General features: G+C 44.2%; 1 protein-coding gene across 12 annotated transcripts in view; it reads right to left on the bottom strand.

Moving 5' to 3' along the window:
- CADM1 (cell adhesion molecule 1) overlaps positions 1-18,375 on the bottom strand; it is a 341,221-nt gene that overhangs the window by 14,430 nt on the left and 308,416 nt on the right. For 7 of the 12 annotated variants that reach the window (XM_060304077.1, XM_060304081.2, XM_060304083.2 and 4 more), the window contains one exon: positions 544-675. In XM_060304077.1, coding sequence (XP_060160060.1) covers positions 544-675 — 132 coding nt within the window. Of the gene's footprint in view, positions 1-543; positions 676-12,415; positions 12,470-18,375 lie in introns of all 12 variants that reach the window. The other 5 variants (XM_060304075.1, XM_060304078.2, XM_060304080.1 and 2 more) reach the window with 1 other exon arrangement.

Here is an 18,375-nt window from a genome sequence, read left to right on the forward strand (position 1 = left end):
GACGGCACAGCTGATAAGTGACATGATTAATGGCAATTTAAATCAATTGCACTCATAATTTTAAAAATACATATTTATGTGGCTTTTAAGGCACATCAAACCAAGAAAGTATCCTAGCTGCTGTGACCAGCTTACCCAGAGTTAGGGGTCGGAGAGCAGGACTAGTCTACCTGCATCCCGCAAAGCAGAAGGTTATGCAGCTGCCTTTTCCCTGTTTATCATTTAGGGGTTTGATAAACCACACCTCACACACCAGCCCCTCCTAATTTTTACTCTATCCCCAATAATGAACTGTAGAATAACACACCTATGAAGCTGTTCATTTAGAGAAAAACCCAAATCAAGGAGTGCTACTCATCACCTCTCAGAGTCCTAATCAGCCGCTGCTAAGATTTCTATTTTTTTCTCTCCCAGTTTCAGGAATCAAAGAGGCTGTGTGGCCACAGAAACCGAACTGCCTATCAAGGACAACCTCGCCAAGTCCCCCAAAGGCAGGCGCCGTGGTGCTACGAGGCCTCCTGGCTGCCCAAGCGCCTGGCTTACCTTTATGTCTGGCAAAATAGCGCCCCAGGATGATGAGCAAACACAGCATGGCAAACACCACCACGGCCACGACGCCGCCAATCACGGCGTGATCCACTGCCCTGATCGCGCCTTCTTCACCTGCTCGAGAATCTGTTGAAATCAGAAGAGGAATAGGGATGTAGAGGGTATTGTGAGACACCAGTAGCCCTGGCGACACTGCCTCCAGGGTCAGAGGTCACCTTCTTTCTTAATGGAAGAGTCAGAGAGAACAGTCAAGATGGATCAAGTTCCACCGAGGGGACCTGCTCAGCGCTGCCTCGATCTGTGCTCCCCTCGAGGCATTTCATTCTAAGCGGCATCGGATGCTAACGCATGTAAACAAGCTTAGGGCGGAGGGAGAGAAGAAATAGAGTCTGTCCAGTCCTGACCTGGTCTTGGCATTCCCTCTCTCTGTAACCAGCTGCAGGTCCTATTCAGGAGGCCGACCTATTTAAGGGCGCTCAGAATGGCACCTTCAGGCCGTCACGGGAGCTGTGGAGGGCTGGCTGGAGCATCTTTCTAGAGATGCCCAGGGACTTATTCCCTGCCAGGCATTTGCATGGGAAAAGTAAGGAGCTCAAAAGCCCCAGCTGCCTAGAGATAAAACAAGGATTAGGGAACTAGAGGCAAGTGACATACCTGCTACATTTGGGATGTATGAGGGAGTAAGCCTCAGTCTAAAAACCTATTTCAAAAAAGACAGCAAGGAATAATTGTCCATTGCCACAGATGGCTTTTCTTTTATTTATTTAACACTTCATGATGCAATTAATTCTCCTTTATAAGCATCACTCCCTCGGGATGTCTTCTTTCGACTGGGGAACGACATGTTTGGCTGGGGGACAACTCCAGAGTGAACCCCGAATGAGCTATGGCCATGCAGAATGGATGTATGGCAGTGTGAACAATTTTAATTTAGGAATGTGTCTACCTCACCCCTTGCTGAAATCCTAATGGCACCCGAGATTTACAATGTAGTAAAAAACAATTATTCTCCCGTTGATTAATACATTAACATTTTGGAGTGGAAGCTAAACCATTGTCTTTTTTTTTTTTATTGAGTCAAGTATGACACCTCCATTAAAATGATTTACTAGCTGCACCTTACAATTTAAGCACAGCAGCAACAGAAACGGTAAAAAACTTTTAACTTTACATGATTTGTGAAGTCATATGTGAAGGATTTACCATTTAAATCTTTCAGTACAGGAAGCGCACGGCCTATAAATCTGTCCCCGTAGCAGTTGCTGGACGCCTAAGAGAAATGCATTTCACCAGGAAGACGGAGAGTGCAAATTCGAGTCAATTTTTAAGAAAGATTTATCTCTGTCTCTCTCCAAAGAACAGAGCAAATCTCTGAAGCCTCCACCTCTAATAATATTTGAAGTTTATCGATCAAGTGTACAGATCCGTGACAGCTAAAGGTAATGGTGCTCTTTTGAGCCGAAACCTGATACAACGCTCTCAGCAGGAGGGCACGATTTACACTTTCTATCGATATTTCCAATTCTACTCTGAGATTAAGCACTGAAGGATGTGGGGAAACAACTCGTGACTGAGGGTTCCATGAAAAGTGCTTTAATTAAGAGTTTAAATTAAAAAATGAAGTATTTAAAGTATTTCATTAAGTTACCTTTGAAAGGACGACAAAAAAAAAAAAAAAAAATCCCCAATCCAAACCCAAACAGAAGTGCCAAATCAGAGGCAGCAGCGGGTCGCCCAGGACAACAGGGTGAAGGGAGTTTAATTGGAGAATGGAGATGGGTTGGAGGCGGAGTGCACTGCAGCCAATTAGCCCACTCCGTGATGTGTGGGCCCCTCCAGCCACATGTCTAACAAGCTCCGCTTGAAATGTGGCAGAGTGGAATCTCCCTCCACAGCCCAACGCGCTGCCTACTGCAGAGGCAACAGCCTCTGTGTCTTGAAAGTCATTTCAACGAGGCAGAACTCTGCTACGGAAACTTTTTTTTTTTTCTTTTAAGACAACAGAGCTTGTTGAAGGGGAGCGTGCCCTGGAGGGCGCCCCTGGACACGGGGTATCTGCTGGAGGATGGTGCTTTACATGCTGGAGACCCTCACCCCAACTGCACACGTTCAAAATTGCTCAGTGGGAGACCAAAGTCATGGAAAAGCCAGAAAGTTGTGCTTTCCTTAGGGAGCTGTCAAAATAGGGGACCTTGTGGGAATGAGAATTAGCTCATCTCCAATGGCCATGAGCTTCAGACCTATTGAGAGATAAGGCTCTTTCAACTAAGGCTCTTTCAACTAACTCCCTGTGTCTTAGAATTGGGTGATGCCAGCTCCTGAGCAGCGGGGAAAGTTAGGTACAAGAGGCGAGAGGTGAAGAGAGGTCCCGTCCCAGGCAGATGGAGGGGAGGGAAGCTGCCCCAGCACAGGCTTAACCCACCGGGGGAAGCACTCCCCTGTCCTCTGTTACAGGACTGACTTCTCCATGCCTAGGCACAGGAACATTCTAGAAGCCTAGGAAAAGAGAGCCAGAGAGAGAACAGGGGCGAGGGAGGGAGAGAGGGAGGAGAGATGAGGAAGGAGGGGGAAGCTCTGTGATAAAGAAGAACCAACCAACCAACCTCACAGGATACGGATCTGTGGGATTAATTTTTCCAGCCAAAACCATTCTTTTGACCTTTGCTCCCCATGAACCTCAGAGCTGAAGAGGCTCAGTGCGGCTCTTTCCTCCCTGCCCTGTGCCCACATTAAATACCTGGGTTCTAGTTATCTTCCCTACCCTCAAGGACATACATATTTTACAGTTACTTATTTATAGGGGTAATCTCTCCAGCTATCTTCTGATATTCACTTTGATCAGAAAGTTTACTACCACCAGTTCATCCCCGAGACATCTTCCCTGCCTTCAGTCACTGCAGACGGACCCAGAAGGTAAGTGATGCTGCATTTACAGGGCACAATGTGGGTTGCAGCTCTGTCCCGCCTCTTCCCGCCCCTGGCCTGCCCCGGGGTTTACTGCAGCGGGCACTGATGCAGTCCTGGCCATCCTCCAGCGCCTGGCATGGCCTGGCGTCCGCTATGAAGAGTGGCGCTGTTTCCAGACTCGCCTCACTCCTTTTTGTGTGTCCACGTGTGGGTTGGGTGGGGAGTTTTTACAGTGCCGTTGATTGGTCCAAGGTGGTGAGGGGTATAGTTGGAGGCTGGTTACCTACCCCTAGAGGCTGTGGACTGGTGCCTGGCTCACTGCACAAAGCAGTAACACAAGATTCTACACAGAGAGGCACCGGGCTAAGGGAGTAGTAGGATGCAAACTGGAACCCAGGGTAGTATCAGCCACCAACAGGAGCACGGCTCTGACAAAGTCCATCGGCTCTGTGGCCTTTCCTGTTCTGCTCACAGAGCAAAAGCTCTGGCCAGTTCCGTGAGCGATTACCTCGAAGACAAAACCCTGGGAGAGTCTATGACTTTCACCATCATCCACAGATCCCTCTCCTCTTGGGGTGCAGACCCTTTCCCTCAGGTCCCATGAACGTGACGGGGGACATCCTCTCCAGATCTCGGGCTACTTTTCTGAATCAGGCAGAGAAGGAGACCTACAGATTCTGCAGCTGTCCTCAGCTTCTACACTGAAAACTAAACACTAGCAACATGGCCGATCCTCAGGCACGTGGACAGCTCTTTGGTTCAGAGGGAGTGTTTTCCTGTCTCTAAGAGACACGATTGCTCCTCTCAGTAACGGGTGTAACAGTGTTCGTCCTGCTGGGACTTAGCTTTTCCCCGTCACCGCAAAGAGGAAAGCCACATTTTGACTTGGTGTACATTTATGGCACAGAGGTTATTCCAGCCTTGAAGAACCAAGCAAGTTTGGGTGACACGTTCCGACTGGACTGTGGAATGCCATCCCGGATCACTTCACACGGGATTTCAAGTAACTGAGGCGTTGTCCTTCCATGAGCCTGATTTTCAGGGGCACTTTGTAGATGCTGGGAAGTGTCAACTCAGAGTTGGGGCCCAATCCTTCCTGCCTGCACTGTCCCGTGCTGCAGCCCCGTCTATGGCTCTAGGTGTAACACGAGACTCTTTAAGGACAGCTCAGTCATGAACTGTTTAGTATTCGTGAGTTAGCTCTTCTTTGGGCAAAAAGCTGGAACAACTTGGCTCCAGGTGAGGGTTTACTGAGCTGCTTGCAGAATTCTAAGTTGGCTACTACTGCTTGGGTCACAGCTTCAACCACATGGGGTTCCCATTAGCATCTTAGAAACCGCCAGGACAAAAAAATTCAAAGACTCTCCCAAGAGTGATGGCCCAATCTGCTCAGTTTTCTTTACTTTGGGCCAGGTGGCCTGGCTTGATCCTGTCCTCGTGGGCAATACGCAAGGGGGAGTTCTGAAGACGCTCGTTCCTTAGGGTCTGACAAGAAGAGTGACGGCTAGTGGAACTTCAGCCTCCTTCCCCTCCCTGCAGGGGCCTCCTTTTCTCTACTTGTTCTTACTTCTCAAATGACTGACTGCCGGGGCTCCGGCAGTCACGCTGCCTAACAGATCCCGGTTGCTATGGCTACTTTACCACCTGGCACGGGATGCCTGACATCAACTGCCATATGAATGCCTTAATCATGGATCTGCGAAAAGCCTGGGAGGCTCTGTTGCCCGAGGCAGAGATCCGTGGATAGCTAGGGAATGGCCAGGATGTCCTAGACAAGCTCCTGGCAGACAGCGACGTGGGCAGAGGGGCTGCTGAGCAGACTGCCCGCTGCAGCTGCAGCCGGCCTACCTTCAGCCCAGGCGGACACTCACATTGCCACCTCGGAGGAGCTGAAGTGTGATACAGTAATACGGTTCGAGCACATGGCGGAGGGCGGGAGGACCACCCTGCCCTGGCTTTCCTTCACCTTTCAACCCACCCTTGGCCTGGGCTAGAAAGCACGCTTAAAAACTTGTGAAGAGCTAGACACTCCCCTTAAATGCACATACTATTTTTAAACAAAGGTTATAAACTACCTGAGGTCTCATCTTCAAAATTAATACCTAAAACATAGGGGAGGTTCTAAGGAGATGGGTCTTCCTACCTCTATTTATTGGACAATTCATATGCTCAACCTTCTGTAATTTCTCTATCGATGAATAGCTGGGAAAAAAGTGAAGCTGTTGACTTTTCACAGCAGTTCTGTCACTTGCTTTAGTTCTAGTCTTTTTCCTGGGCTGCTAGACAAGCCAGTTTAATTAGAAACTTCGAGAAGCGGTGTTCATGGTGGAATCGCTGCCCCCTGCTTCCTAGGGCTGTAGGGATTAGTCTATTGCATAGGAAGCTTAGTGACTATGATGTCATTTGTTACTTCTTACTAGAAAGAAAGAAAAAGCCTGACAGTGGATTTTCCACCTCTGAGACAAAACCAAAATCTGACCTCAAAGACAAAACAAAACCAAGCCGCAAACCTGGCACCATCTGCAAACCGCAGCTTCTCATTCTCATCACCTATTGCAGCTCCCACCATGGCAACAAAAATAAGTGTGCATTTTAAAAAGCACAACTTTATTACTGAAGGGGAACAAACTGAATGGCATGCGCTGACAAAATGCCACATTATTTGCTAATCCTAATATGTTATTCTTCTTTAAGATTTGCTTTTCTCAGCAGCAATTCAATTATAGATGCTACAAATCCTTCTGACATTTAATTCCCTCTTGTCAGAGAGTAGTAAATGTATACAGTACATGCACAGCTTTCCCATTAAGATGTTAATATATATTGGAGCACACTAGCCTCCGTGCAGCATAACATTTCTTTTCTGTCTTCTGAGAAAGTGGAAGGGAAGGAATAAATGTAAGGCAAGAAAAATCATGAAGGTTCTCACACAGCATCCCAGGCATCTAGGACTACCCTCGGCTGCATCTCATTCTAGCAACGTCACTGCAGCTATGCTACTGTTTCAAAGGAACTATGTTAAGCTACTTAAAGGAAAACTGCAGTCATCATCATCATCATCATCCTGCCACCCAGAGCTCCGCAGGTATTCACTGAGATCAGAAGTACCGCACACGGGCTCTTAGGCGGTTACTGCCTATGTTATCCTCCAGAAACAGGCCCGAACAGGAGATGCAGGAAGAGTTAGGACCTCACATCCTGTATGGCCCGCTGGGAAGTGCACTGGACTTGCCCACAGATCTGGCCTAGAAGCTGGGCTTCACTGCTCTTCTGTGAGACTTCAGGCAGGTCAATCAGCTACTCTGAGCCATGGAACACCATCATACAATTCACAGGGGTGTTCTGAGAGGCCAGTGCGTCACTGAATATGAAGGGGCCTCTCTGGGCCAGGGCTTGGCATATCATAGGCCCTCAAGAAGTGTTTGCCAAATTGAAATCTGCTGTAATAAAGCCTACAGAGGGCTTTATTCCAGTTCCAATCACTGATTCCAGGCAAATACTTACTAGCTCTTGGGGTAAGGGTCGTACTGCACACTCAGCATTGTTCTCAGAGGGTAAGATGCCCCATAGACACTAGCTGAGTTGAAGTCACCAAACCCCTTCTTTTCATTTACGTAGAATGGCACACAGTGTGACTGGTGGTCCTGGGTGGTGGTCAAGGCTGTGAGCCTGGCAGTCCTGTGAGCCGCCCAGTCCAAGTTATCACTCAGGTGTACCATTTAAGTATCAGGATATTAAGCTCTTGCTGTCAGCTAAATATGAGAACAAGATTTTTTTTTTAATGTTGATTTTTCTCCCTTCTCAAGTAACTTGATTTTGTTAATGTAACCAACAGTGGAAATGACTTGATGCAAATCCTCCCAAAGACATTAATCATCACCAAAGAGACCACAAGGCACACTCCCAAGTCCTCCCTATTCATCTAACAATAAGGACTTAGAAGTGTGATTGCCTTTTCCATTTTAAGCAACAGGAAGGCACTGAGGATGAGACTGGAGTTTTCCTTAAAGGAGTATACATCTGATAAAGAGAACAGGGTTGTAAAAGTATTTCTAAACATACATTTCCCACTAGAATCTCTCTCTGGAGAAAGATGCTTCAGTGGACCTCAGGCATTTGGGGGTGTGAGGATGGATTAATGAATATGGTGAAGTCACCCCAAAGCAGTGTCCAACCTGTAGAACTGGAATTCATATTTCGTGTTGTAGCCTGCCAACTCTTTAATTTGGAGGAAAATTTCCTATTTGATGGTCTCCTTCCTCCCCATGGGGGAAACAGCAGCATGTTGGATTATGGGAAGATCAGCAATACCATGAAATTCAAACTTACATCATGGTGGCAAAGTCATGGCCAAGCTGGCACGGACCCAATATGATTTGTCAGTCCACTGCCTTGTACTAAAAGGAATTATAAAATAAGGTAATCTACTCGTTTTAACCTTCTGCAACTCAATACTTTCCCATGGCATTTAGGACCGTCTCAGTGGGAAATCCATACCATAATTTAGGAGATCAATGGGACAATGGCACTGAAAACATCTGAGCAGAGTTTAAGGTCCCCTTTGAATGGGAACGAGCGTGATTCAACGCTGGAAGAGATCTTTCCCCGTCGTCAGCACGTGGCTCTCTACCTGATGGGCTCTGGAGAGCTCAACATTCCCTGCTTCATTCCTTGGATGCACAGACTGAATCGAAAAGGGTCCAAGAGGGAAAGAGTTCCCAAGAAGATACCAGGGCAAAGGAAGTGTGGATCTCACAGAGGAAGGATAACCACTTTAAACCTAAGTCTCGGGCTTCCCTGGTGGCGCAGTGGTTGAGAGTCCGCCTGCCGATGCAGGGTACGCGGGTTCGTGCCCCGGTCCGGGAAGATCCCACATGCCGTGGAGCGGCTGGGCCCGTGAGCCATGGCAACCTAAGTCTCTGTTTCCTGAAGAACCGGGAAGACCCATATGTTTAAATTCTGATTCTGTCTCTTGAGTAAATTATTTTAACCTCTGGAGCCCCAGTTCCCTCATTTGTAAACAACCTCTTCCTTAACAGTCTCCCAGGATTTTCATGACGATCCTCCCATGGCTGGCTCATGCTCATCTCTTGGTCTTCCTGTCCCAGTGGCCTCCCCTGGTGAGCATTTCTAGGCTACCCTCCACCTCTTCCCAGCCCCAGTCACTCACTTTCACTTTACCCAGGTTTATTTTTTCCCACAGCATTAGTCTGACATTATCTTGTGTTTTGAGCTTGTCTCCCTGACTGGAATGTAACTGTATGAGGGCAGGATCCTGGCACGTGAAATCCAGGGCAGCTCCAGCCCCTGGTTGGTCTTGTTCACTGCTGCATCCCTGGTGCCCAGGCCTGAGCACAGCACACAGGAGGAGCTCAAACAATTGTTGAATGAATGCGGATCAAATGAGATCCTATGTGTGCATAAGCTTCCTGAGCGGTCAAATACTATACAAATACAAGCTAAATGAGACCTCACCTGCGATTTAGGGGCCAGATCTTGAATTTGTCTACATAGTCCAGCTGGTTTTTGATGTTTTTCTTTATCATCATCAATATTACTACTAGCCTAACAAAAAAATGCAATTGCCTGTTTGCCAAGTCTGGGCCATACTTTACGTGGGAGCCAGTAAGGAAAGAGTCCCCCCAAATGCTATGTCTATTGACAGTTTCTTACACACATTTCAAGCAAGTTCAGCCGGACTTTGCGGACACTCACAACAGCCAGATGGTCTTATATCCCACCCCAGAACTGATCATCTGGATCTGAAGGCCTTTAAGTGCTTCCATGAACTACATCTAGACCATATTTTGAGCCCGTTTCCTCTGTAATCCACTTAAGGGACTATAGCCGGCTCACCTAGATTCTTCCTTAACACCTGGCATGGATTATCAAAGCCACTTAGAATCTGCCTTCCATCCGTACTTTTCTATGGACTGTGAGGGAGATGTTGATTTTTCCAGATCACTTTCTTGTATGTAGGGCCAGAGTTGAAAACGTGTCTCTCTCCGGGAAGCACGAGAGCTCTGAAATTTCTTGTTGGTGCCTTTGCTTCCAAAGCAGAAGCCTGACGGATTGCTCTGATTGTGCCGGAGGGCCATTCCCTGGCACGCGGCATATTCACCACCACACTCCACTAAACAGTCCCCGAAGGACCTTCCATTGCTGAAGGGAGGGAGGCAGTTGGAGGCATTGTTTTTAAAGTTTTAAAATAAAATAGAAGGATAAATAGGCTTGAAGCTATTCTATTCCACATGGGTGGCAATAACCACCAGCTGTCACGGGGAAATAGCAGATGTAATTGATAAAGCAACGCAAAACTCTTGTGGATCCGTCATCAATAAAGTTAACACCCAAAAAGTCAATGAAAGGGTTCAAAGTGGAACTGGAGAAGCTCCCCAGGTCCTCCAATAATTAAATCACTGAACTACACACAAGCATAATTTTTTAATGCAGATTAAAGAGGAGGATCAGCTGGGCCACTTGCTTTGCCGGGTGAGGCTGGGGCACCATATGGTGCTGAGGAAACCGGCATTAGCTGAGGTGGCACTGGTGTATGGGGGAGGAAGCGGGACAAGGGGCCGGCAGAAGACGGACCATCATTATTGTGAAGGAAACGCAGGATATAACATTTATCCATAATAAGGAAAGAATGAAGTTTCTACCCAGATGGAGCAGGGAACGGATGGTAATATTATTCATTACCACAGCTTAGCATTAAATGTACAACACCTCCTCTAATTTATTGATGGACTGTTTAAGACGGGTGTTAACCTGTTTGTCTTGTATTATAATTGAATTCAGTCTCTAGGCTACAGAAATTTAAGAAGTTCATCCTTTCTCAATCAATATGCTCTCCTTCAGTGACCCATTTCAAGACAGCTTCATAAAAAGTAATGTATTTTGTTTTAATAAATTTAAACACTATGACAGCTGCTCAATTTTTATCGGGTGTTTTTTTTTTCCCCTTCAGATGTCTCTTTGCTGCCGAGTGAAGCCATGCTCACAATCAATAGTAATTGATTAATCAGCATCCCCTTTGAACAAAGGTGCTAATCAGTTTTTGATTAGTTCATCAAACCAGATGCAAAGGCAGCCCGGCCCCAGCCTGACAGATCGTCAGGGTTCTACTTGACTTATGGCTCCCTCGCAATATACAACGACAGCGTTCCTGGACGGGGGAGGGGAGGGGGACAACGTAATTATTAATTTAACCAAATTATTATGAACACAAACAGTTGTTGGCTTATCACTCCCGACTCAGGGGTGATTGATAGAGCTGCAGCAAGGCTGCCTCTGACTTGGTGCAGAGCAGAGAGACCTGGAGTATTCCTTCCTTGATGATGCTCGGGGAAGGGATAAGGGCTGATTTCGTCCCATTTTCCTAAAGAGGAGAAAAATGACTCCTGCATATGAGTGATCCTGTCTGGCTGATATGCTGAGAGGGATCAGGGCCAAGGAGAACTTGGTCCCTTCTTCGGATCCTTGAGAAGATACAATTGCCACTGTGTCAGAGGGCCGTTTTATTTAGGGCCAGGATCGGAACTGAGGAGTCAGTCTTCTTACACTCAGCATGATATTCCAAGCAGGGAGAAGGACTCATTTGCTCTTATTTCCCAAAAAAAATCAAGCTAACATTTTTGAAACTTCTCTAAATATACCACCACCAAGAGGCAAAAATAAAACACTCCTTTGATGGCTGGCTACGTTTCTAATCTTCTATTTATTTATCTATCTAAACTCCTTGGGGTTTGGAATTCATTTATTCGTCCAACAAGTATCAACTGCGTGCTTATGATACGACAGGTGTACAGCAGTGAACAAAACCAATATGGCCTCCTGGGGCTTCCACTCTGTGGGAAAATCCATCAGCCAGGTTCAAACTGGGACATGCTACATAGCAGAAAAATAAAGGCGTCCCTGAGGTTTGACAGAAGCACAGAGGAGGCAAGAAATCTATCGCTTGTGAAAGATAGTGGTACCATCTTATTCTCTCACTGGGTAAGACCTGTAGTTAAAGCTGCACCTTAGCAACCAGCTATTCAAGGGAGCTGCAGTGAAATCTCTTCAAGAAGGGCAACATGGAACCCTTGTTTCCAAAAGGCTGGAGTCAGCATCTACAGTCCTCTGCCTTGGTTTCTCCTGATGAGGAAGGGCCCTTCCTTATTGACTTATTAAGAAGCAACTGATCAGAATGTTTCAAAAGCTGCAGCTGGTTGGCAGTGAAGTCCCACAACATCATGGGAGCACATATAATTGTTTAGCTCTGACCATTTTAAATCTCCTTCCCCTCCTTTATAGGATATGCTTCTTATTTTGGATTAGTAACACCTAAATCCTGGAATCAAGCATGAAACCTACTTTTGCAAGAGCTCAGTGTGCTGTGAAAAAGGTCTGAGGTGGATAATTAGTTTGCATCATGGTGTGTGACAAAACAATTGCCCCCTCTTTCCTTCCTTCCCCTCCCCTCCCCCCCTTCTAAGATTAACTATGACCTGGCTTTTCTAGTCTATTCCACAGAAGGAGATGGTCAATATGAGGTTTTTTTTTTTAATAAAGATCTTGTCTCATAATCCAACATCCTTAAATAGCTTTGAAATAAAACAAATTTCTCATGAACCATTACATGCCTAGAACATAAAAATTATTTTAAGCCACTGAACAGAGTGGCTTTGGTTCAATCCCAAAGATGATTCAACCTGGAGGTCATTATTGACCTGGAGGTCTTTACAGCGGTCAGCCCCCAATCTGAAATATACACACAATATACAACCTGAAAATACACAGGGAAGAGGGGTGGGGGGAGGAAGAAAGTGTTAATAAAAATCTGTTTTTTCTTGAGTCTTAAAATCCACAATTGCGAATTGACTGCTCAGCGATCCAAATGGCTGTGTTGTGGAAGTGGATGGAGGGCCCACAGGTTGGACACTGCAGAGCCTTTTACCTAATGACTAGCCCTTACCTGAGAGGTCCTCACTGTCCAGTTCTTCTGCGGAATTGGGCAACTGAGTAAGGCCTTACAAGTAAAAACAAATCGTTTTTCTTTTCATTCCTCAAGGGACATAAACAAAACACTTAAGAACTGAGGATGAATGTCTTAAAAAAAAACATGAGCCAAATCTCTTGCCATCTCTCTCTCTTTCATGGATAGCTTGAATGTATTAATCCGTAAGTACGTTTCTCCAATCATTTCATTTTGTTATAGATACACAATTGAGGCAGAAAGATTCCTCAGTCTCCACTTTCAAAGCACATGAAACATGAAGGTGAATGTTTCTAATCACTCATTCATAACAGCATGCAGAAAGCAAAAAAAATAAAGCCTGATTGTTAGCTATTGATGTTCTGATAGATCTCTTAAATACAAATAGATTGAGATGTTACATACGGATGTATGTAAGTTTTAGTTCACATTTCACTGTAAATTGAAATCCTTGGGCAAGAATGACAAACACAGTTCATTATCAATTGATGATGATCTGGGATCATCGATTTCAAAATGGTATGGCATCTGCTAACTGCAGTTTGCCTTCATCAGAAAATCTGATTTGCAAAATGGTTTTTTTTTTCAAAAAGAGAATTTCAAAAATCAGTGGTATTCCTGAAAAAATGAAACCCTCAAAGCTGAAAAAGCAGTTAGGTCAGGAGATAATCGAGTGGAGCTTGAAATGCCTGTATCCGAGTTAGCACCGATGTTGGCCAGCTGGGATGGCTCTCGGCTAGCTCTGCCTGGAAGGAAAAGAGGTGACGGGGAAAGCAGATAAACCATGGGGGGCTCAGTTAGGAGATGGCCTCCCTCTCCTCTTCCTGTATTTGCAGGCTGCTCCTTTAATGAAGTTAAAAACACCACAAAGTCGTGTCTGGTTTGTGCAGACCTCCAGGTCTTCTCATTGGCACAACAACTGGCTAATCCTTCTCTGATGAGATTTGTCACTTTTGAAGATACTTGTGGACCTATTAAACAGGAATGAGGGGCATGCCTTGTTTCTTTGTTCATCTTTCTCTTCTCTTATAGCCGAGCGCAAAAGGTAAGCTCAGTAAGTATTTGCTGAATTAATGATTTGGGAGTAATGCTTAGTGAACTACCAACTAAAACAAATGTTCTGGAAACAAGCAATGTCAAACTGACCGCACTATTCAGAAGCTCCCAAATCAACAGAAACACTTAATGTAGAAATGGACAGTAAAAGGTTGGATTTTGTGAGTTGTTTTATAAAGAAGCCAAAAGAATATTGAGAGCTAGGTTGGTGCTGTGAAAGAAAGCGTCATACCAGCTCTTGAAGAATTTCCATCATGACCCTTGCCAATATTCAATGGCACGTGCCAATTAAAAATGGGATGATTTGAAGTCCATGGATGTTCCCAAACTATGGATTTAGGCAACTATGGGAAAGCAATGAGTAATGCAATAAATTATAGAGGCAACTGAGTAGGGATGTTATCCACTGGTTCTGAAATCTGATTGGTTGAAAGTGTTCCTATTTCTAATTGGCTTTATTCATTGTATAAAGACCGATGAATACAATTATTTGAATAATTGTTATAAATGGGCAACATAAAGTTCTCCTCTGTAGTTAATTATGAATTTGCAGTTCTCAGGAGGCTAATCCCTCACTTCTACGTGGCCCAATGAATATCAAAGCATGCAACACACATGCTTGGCACCCACTGAACCATATTGAACGAGGATGTTTCAAGTAGGCAGTTTTCCTGCTGAAGGCTTGTTTCCCTGGGGAGGGCATTAGAAAGCTAATTTAAAAAAAATAAAGACAAATATGTTTATGAAATATCATTGATATGCAAAGTTTCCCATTAAAAAGCGACAGACAGTTTATACACACCTCATTAAAGATGAAACTGTCATTTTTAATGGCATAAACTTTAAAATATACCAAATCCTCTGGAATCTACAGCTCAGATTATATCCAAAAGTGGGAAGCCATCTAGGTTAGTGGTTAAATTTGTTTTTGCACTACTATTGTATTTTATGAATCTATAGTGCTCCGCCATAGCTGGATAATTTCAAAATAAATATAATTAGGAAGAGTTTACTGAAGCACTGAGTGTACAAGCAAAATTTACCTCCTAAAATTACTTTGACTTAGGTAGTTTTCTTTCGTGATAAAAATTATACAGCTTTCATTTTTCTCAAAGAAAAAGATGCATTTTGTGAGGCAGAGAATAGTCTTCAAAAGGAAGCTCCACCATTTAACAATAAGTGGGAAATTACTTCTGGGTTTTTCTCTTGAACTTTTCATATCATCCGCTCAAGCCCTTCCTGGTCACTTCAATTAAAATGTATTCAACACATTTCTTTAAACTTTGTTAAACAAATGAAAGTTTACTTTTGGTCCATATGGGATTTTCTTTTGAGCAATTAATGAAATCCTAAGGTGCAAACATGATAATTTAATACACGCACGAGAATCGTCTCTTCCGCAGACGTGATTTTTGCTCCTTCGTGATGCTATCAATCACGTGCTGCACGTGCCCTGAGCCTCCTCAGACAGTGCTTCTGCTGTTGGTATGGTTACTTCTTTCCAGCAGAAATCGCTGGCTTCTAAAAATGGTATGTATGGCGTAGCAATTTTGAACCAGGTTAAGGAAAACCTCAAAAATTAGAAACAGCAAGAAATCCTAGAGTTAGTTAAATTCAAGGTCAAGGTCAAGTAAAATCTAAATGCTTGGGGCTCAATTCATCAGGGTTTCCTTCTTTTTTTTTTTTTTCCTTAAAATTTTAAAACAGAATGATCAAATAAAACCTCTAGGAAACAAAAAAACTTCCCACTGGCCCTAGTATCATTCCCATTATGAAAAAATAGGCGATGGTCTCTCTCTTACCTAAGCAGCATATGTCTGATCACTTGGCCATATTATGGAATCTGTTACTTCCATCACCAGCCATAAGAGTTCAGATGCCCCGGCAGTTTTAATCTAAATGCTCAGTCAGTCATCCTGTTCTTCCTGCTTTGTCAGCTTTTGTGGAGAGTTTTTCCCTTGGTCCCATTAGCAGAAATTTGGTTCACGCCGTTAAACAGTAGCACATTGTTTCCAAACTGCATATCAAGGCTGAAACACAATCTTCAGGTCCTGCAGCCATTCGTAAACCTCTTTAGCTTTGTTCTTGAGTAGAACATACAATGTCTGCAGAGTCCCTTGACTGAATGACAGCCTTCGAATGCCACTGTTGTGTACTCATACAGAGAGATGTGCAGAGGGGTGCATACACGGATGGTGGACATAGAGGTTGTAATAATGCGCACTGCTGGCTATTTTTCTTTAAAATGGGCTTCAGAATTTCCCCACAATTGAATAGAAAGATAAGAAATTTCATGTGCTTTTAGAATTCCATCACGGCTTGCACGACTTATGAAGTAAGTCAGGGAAAGGGAGATCCCTGGGGTAGTTGCCTAAGGGCAGAGGTCTAGGGGATAAGCATGTATCTAGCACAGGCCAAACATTTTGAAACCAAAACTGAAAGTGAAAAATTATGTCAGAGGGGTTCCCAGTTTGAGTCTCACTACAATTGCATACTAAATTAAAAACTAGTTAATAACTCATTTGGGATTATAAATTCATGAGATCATCAGCTTCTAATGTACCAAGAGGTAGCAAGCAAAAGGACGGGTAGACTTGAAAATAATGAAATAGCGGTGGGGCAGAGTGGGGGGAGAGACAGAGAAAGAGAAAGACAGAGAGAGAGACAGAGAGAGAGAGAGACAGAGAGAGAGAACCCCAAACCCAGAGGAAGCCAGCTGACTACAGTGCAGCAAAAGCACAAGCACTATTCCAGACCATGGGCATGCTGTCACCCAAAACCTCACACGAGGGAGGTGGGTGGGGGAAGGGAGAGGGGACACACAGGGCAGAAAAAGAACAAGGCACAAGACACTTACAGAGAAGCGCCCCACATTGGAACAAACAAATAAAAACCATCACACGCACCCACACATCAATAATCATAGGAACGAGTACACCATCCGTGCTTAACGTCACTCATGCATTTCTGCCATAAATTTCAGACCATGTGGTACCAGGATTTGGCAGAGTGTTTTTTGCATTTCTCAACATGCACACATAACACAGGATTCTTCCTGTCCAGGCCTTAAGGATGAGCTCCAAAAACACAAATGCTCAAGATCTTTCTTCAAAGATCCCTTCCATCGCCCTAGTCTAGGAATCCCACTCTTACACTCACATTTATCTTTACTGTACTATCAATTATATCCTTAAAGACACATTGTGGCTGACTGTTGTTTGGTTTCTTTTTGGAGAAAATCCATTTGCTTTTGAATCATGCCCATGCACTTCTAACCTCCCAACACATGCTTATTCTAATCAGATATTGGTAAGAACAAAAGGTCAACATACATAAACAACTGATATACTTCATACATACTCTAGCAACACAAGCTTGAATAAAATATTTTAATGAGTCTTCAAAGGGAAAACATTTTGTAAAATTAGTTTTTTTCCTTTTTAGAAAAGAAAAGAGAAGTATGGAAAGAAATCCAGTATGAAAACTTTTAAGACCAGTACAATGGTCACAACCCAGGACGTCTTGTCATTTAAGTTGCCAAGTTATCAAACCACAACATTTTTCTAGGCCCAGATCTCCAACATGAGCATCTCAGGATAATTCTCAAATGAATCTAAGTCACATGGTTGTTATATGGAAGAAGCTGGCTTTTACCCATAAGTCACTTGAATAAAGTCAGTTCTGTATCCTCATCTCCTTGGAAATGTGGTCCCCTGCTTTGTAACTCCAATCATATTCTATTGCCTTTTCTATCCTGACAACTGACCTGGAAGACTTTCTCCCCCTGTTAAGTAAAATTCTAGATATTACTTTGGCTTTCATTAAAGCTTTTTGCTGTGGGCTGGAGAGTATGCTGTTGAAAAGAGGGGTCAGATCCCTTTGGGAGGATGCTGTGAGGGTTTTAGACAAGTTGGAGCATGTATTTATAAATGCATTTTATAGGAATCAACCTGGATTATCACTTCTCTCTACCTGCTAAGGAATCATATATTATATATGATGATCATATATTTATACACACACACACACACACACACACACACACATATATATTATACTATTCTTACTTCCTTTTTTTTCTCCCCTAATTTCTTGGCTGTAGGTATACTTCTCATTCACTGCTGGTCAATAGCATCCTACTGGGACATTGCTGGCTTGAACACTATCCCTGAACTAGTAAGACAGTGGTTGTTTCTCACAGTACACAGGCATCTCTGTTTCCTGTCACACGAATGCTAGAGTCCTATTCCAAGTGTCTCTTTATTATACCACAAAAAGAGATCACCTTCACTTTCTTTCTCCATAGAGAAATACATGTTCAAATACTAGTATCCTAAGATCAGGACTGGCTCCCTAAATTAATTTCTCATTTTTCAGCTCAGGGGACATATTTTTTTTTCTGTTATTTTTTTGTGTGTGTGGTACGCGGGCCTCTCACTGTTGTGGCCTCTCCCGTCACGGAGCACAGGCTCCAGACGCGCAGGCCCAGCGGCCATGGCTCACGGGCCCAGCCGCTCTGCGGCATGTGGGATCCTCCAGGACTGGGGCACGAACCCACGTCCCCTGCATCGGCAGGCGGACTCTCAACCACTGCGCCACCAGGGAAGCCCAGGGGGACATATTTTTTACCTTGAATACCCCACCCAACTCCAAGACCTACAACTATTAGAGTCAATAACTACACAAATGTTACTGAAGGGACCTAGAAAACAGAAGCCTGGAGTCTTGAGATAAATGATTAGTATCTCTTCAAAGATCTCACAGAATTCAGGAATCTTATGATTACATTTGACCCTGGAGTTAATTATAGAAAGCTCAGAACTTAAAGCATCTTAAAAAGAATAGAACAAAAATCTCTTGAACTACATTAAAATAGCCTTAAA

This window comes from Globicephala melas, chromosome 8 (assembly GCF_963455315.2).
Source record: "Globicephala melas chromosome 8, mGloMel1.2, whole genome shotgun sequence".
In the NCBI taxonomy this organism is placed as follows: domain Eukaryota; kingdom Metazoa; phylum Chordata; class Mammalia; order Artiodactyla; family Delphinidae; genus Globicephala; species Globicephala melas.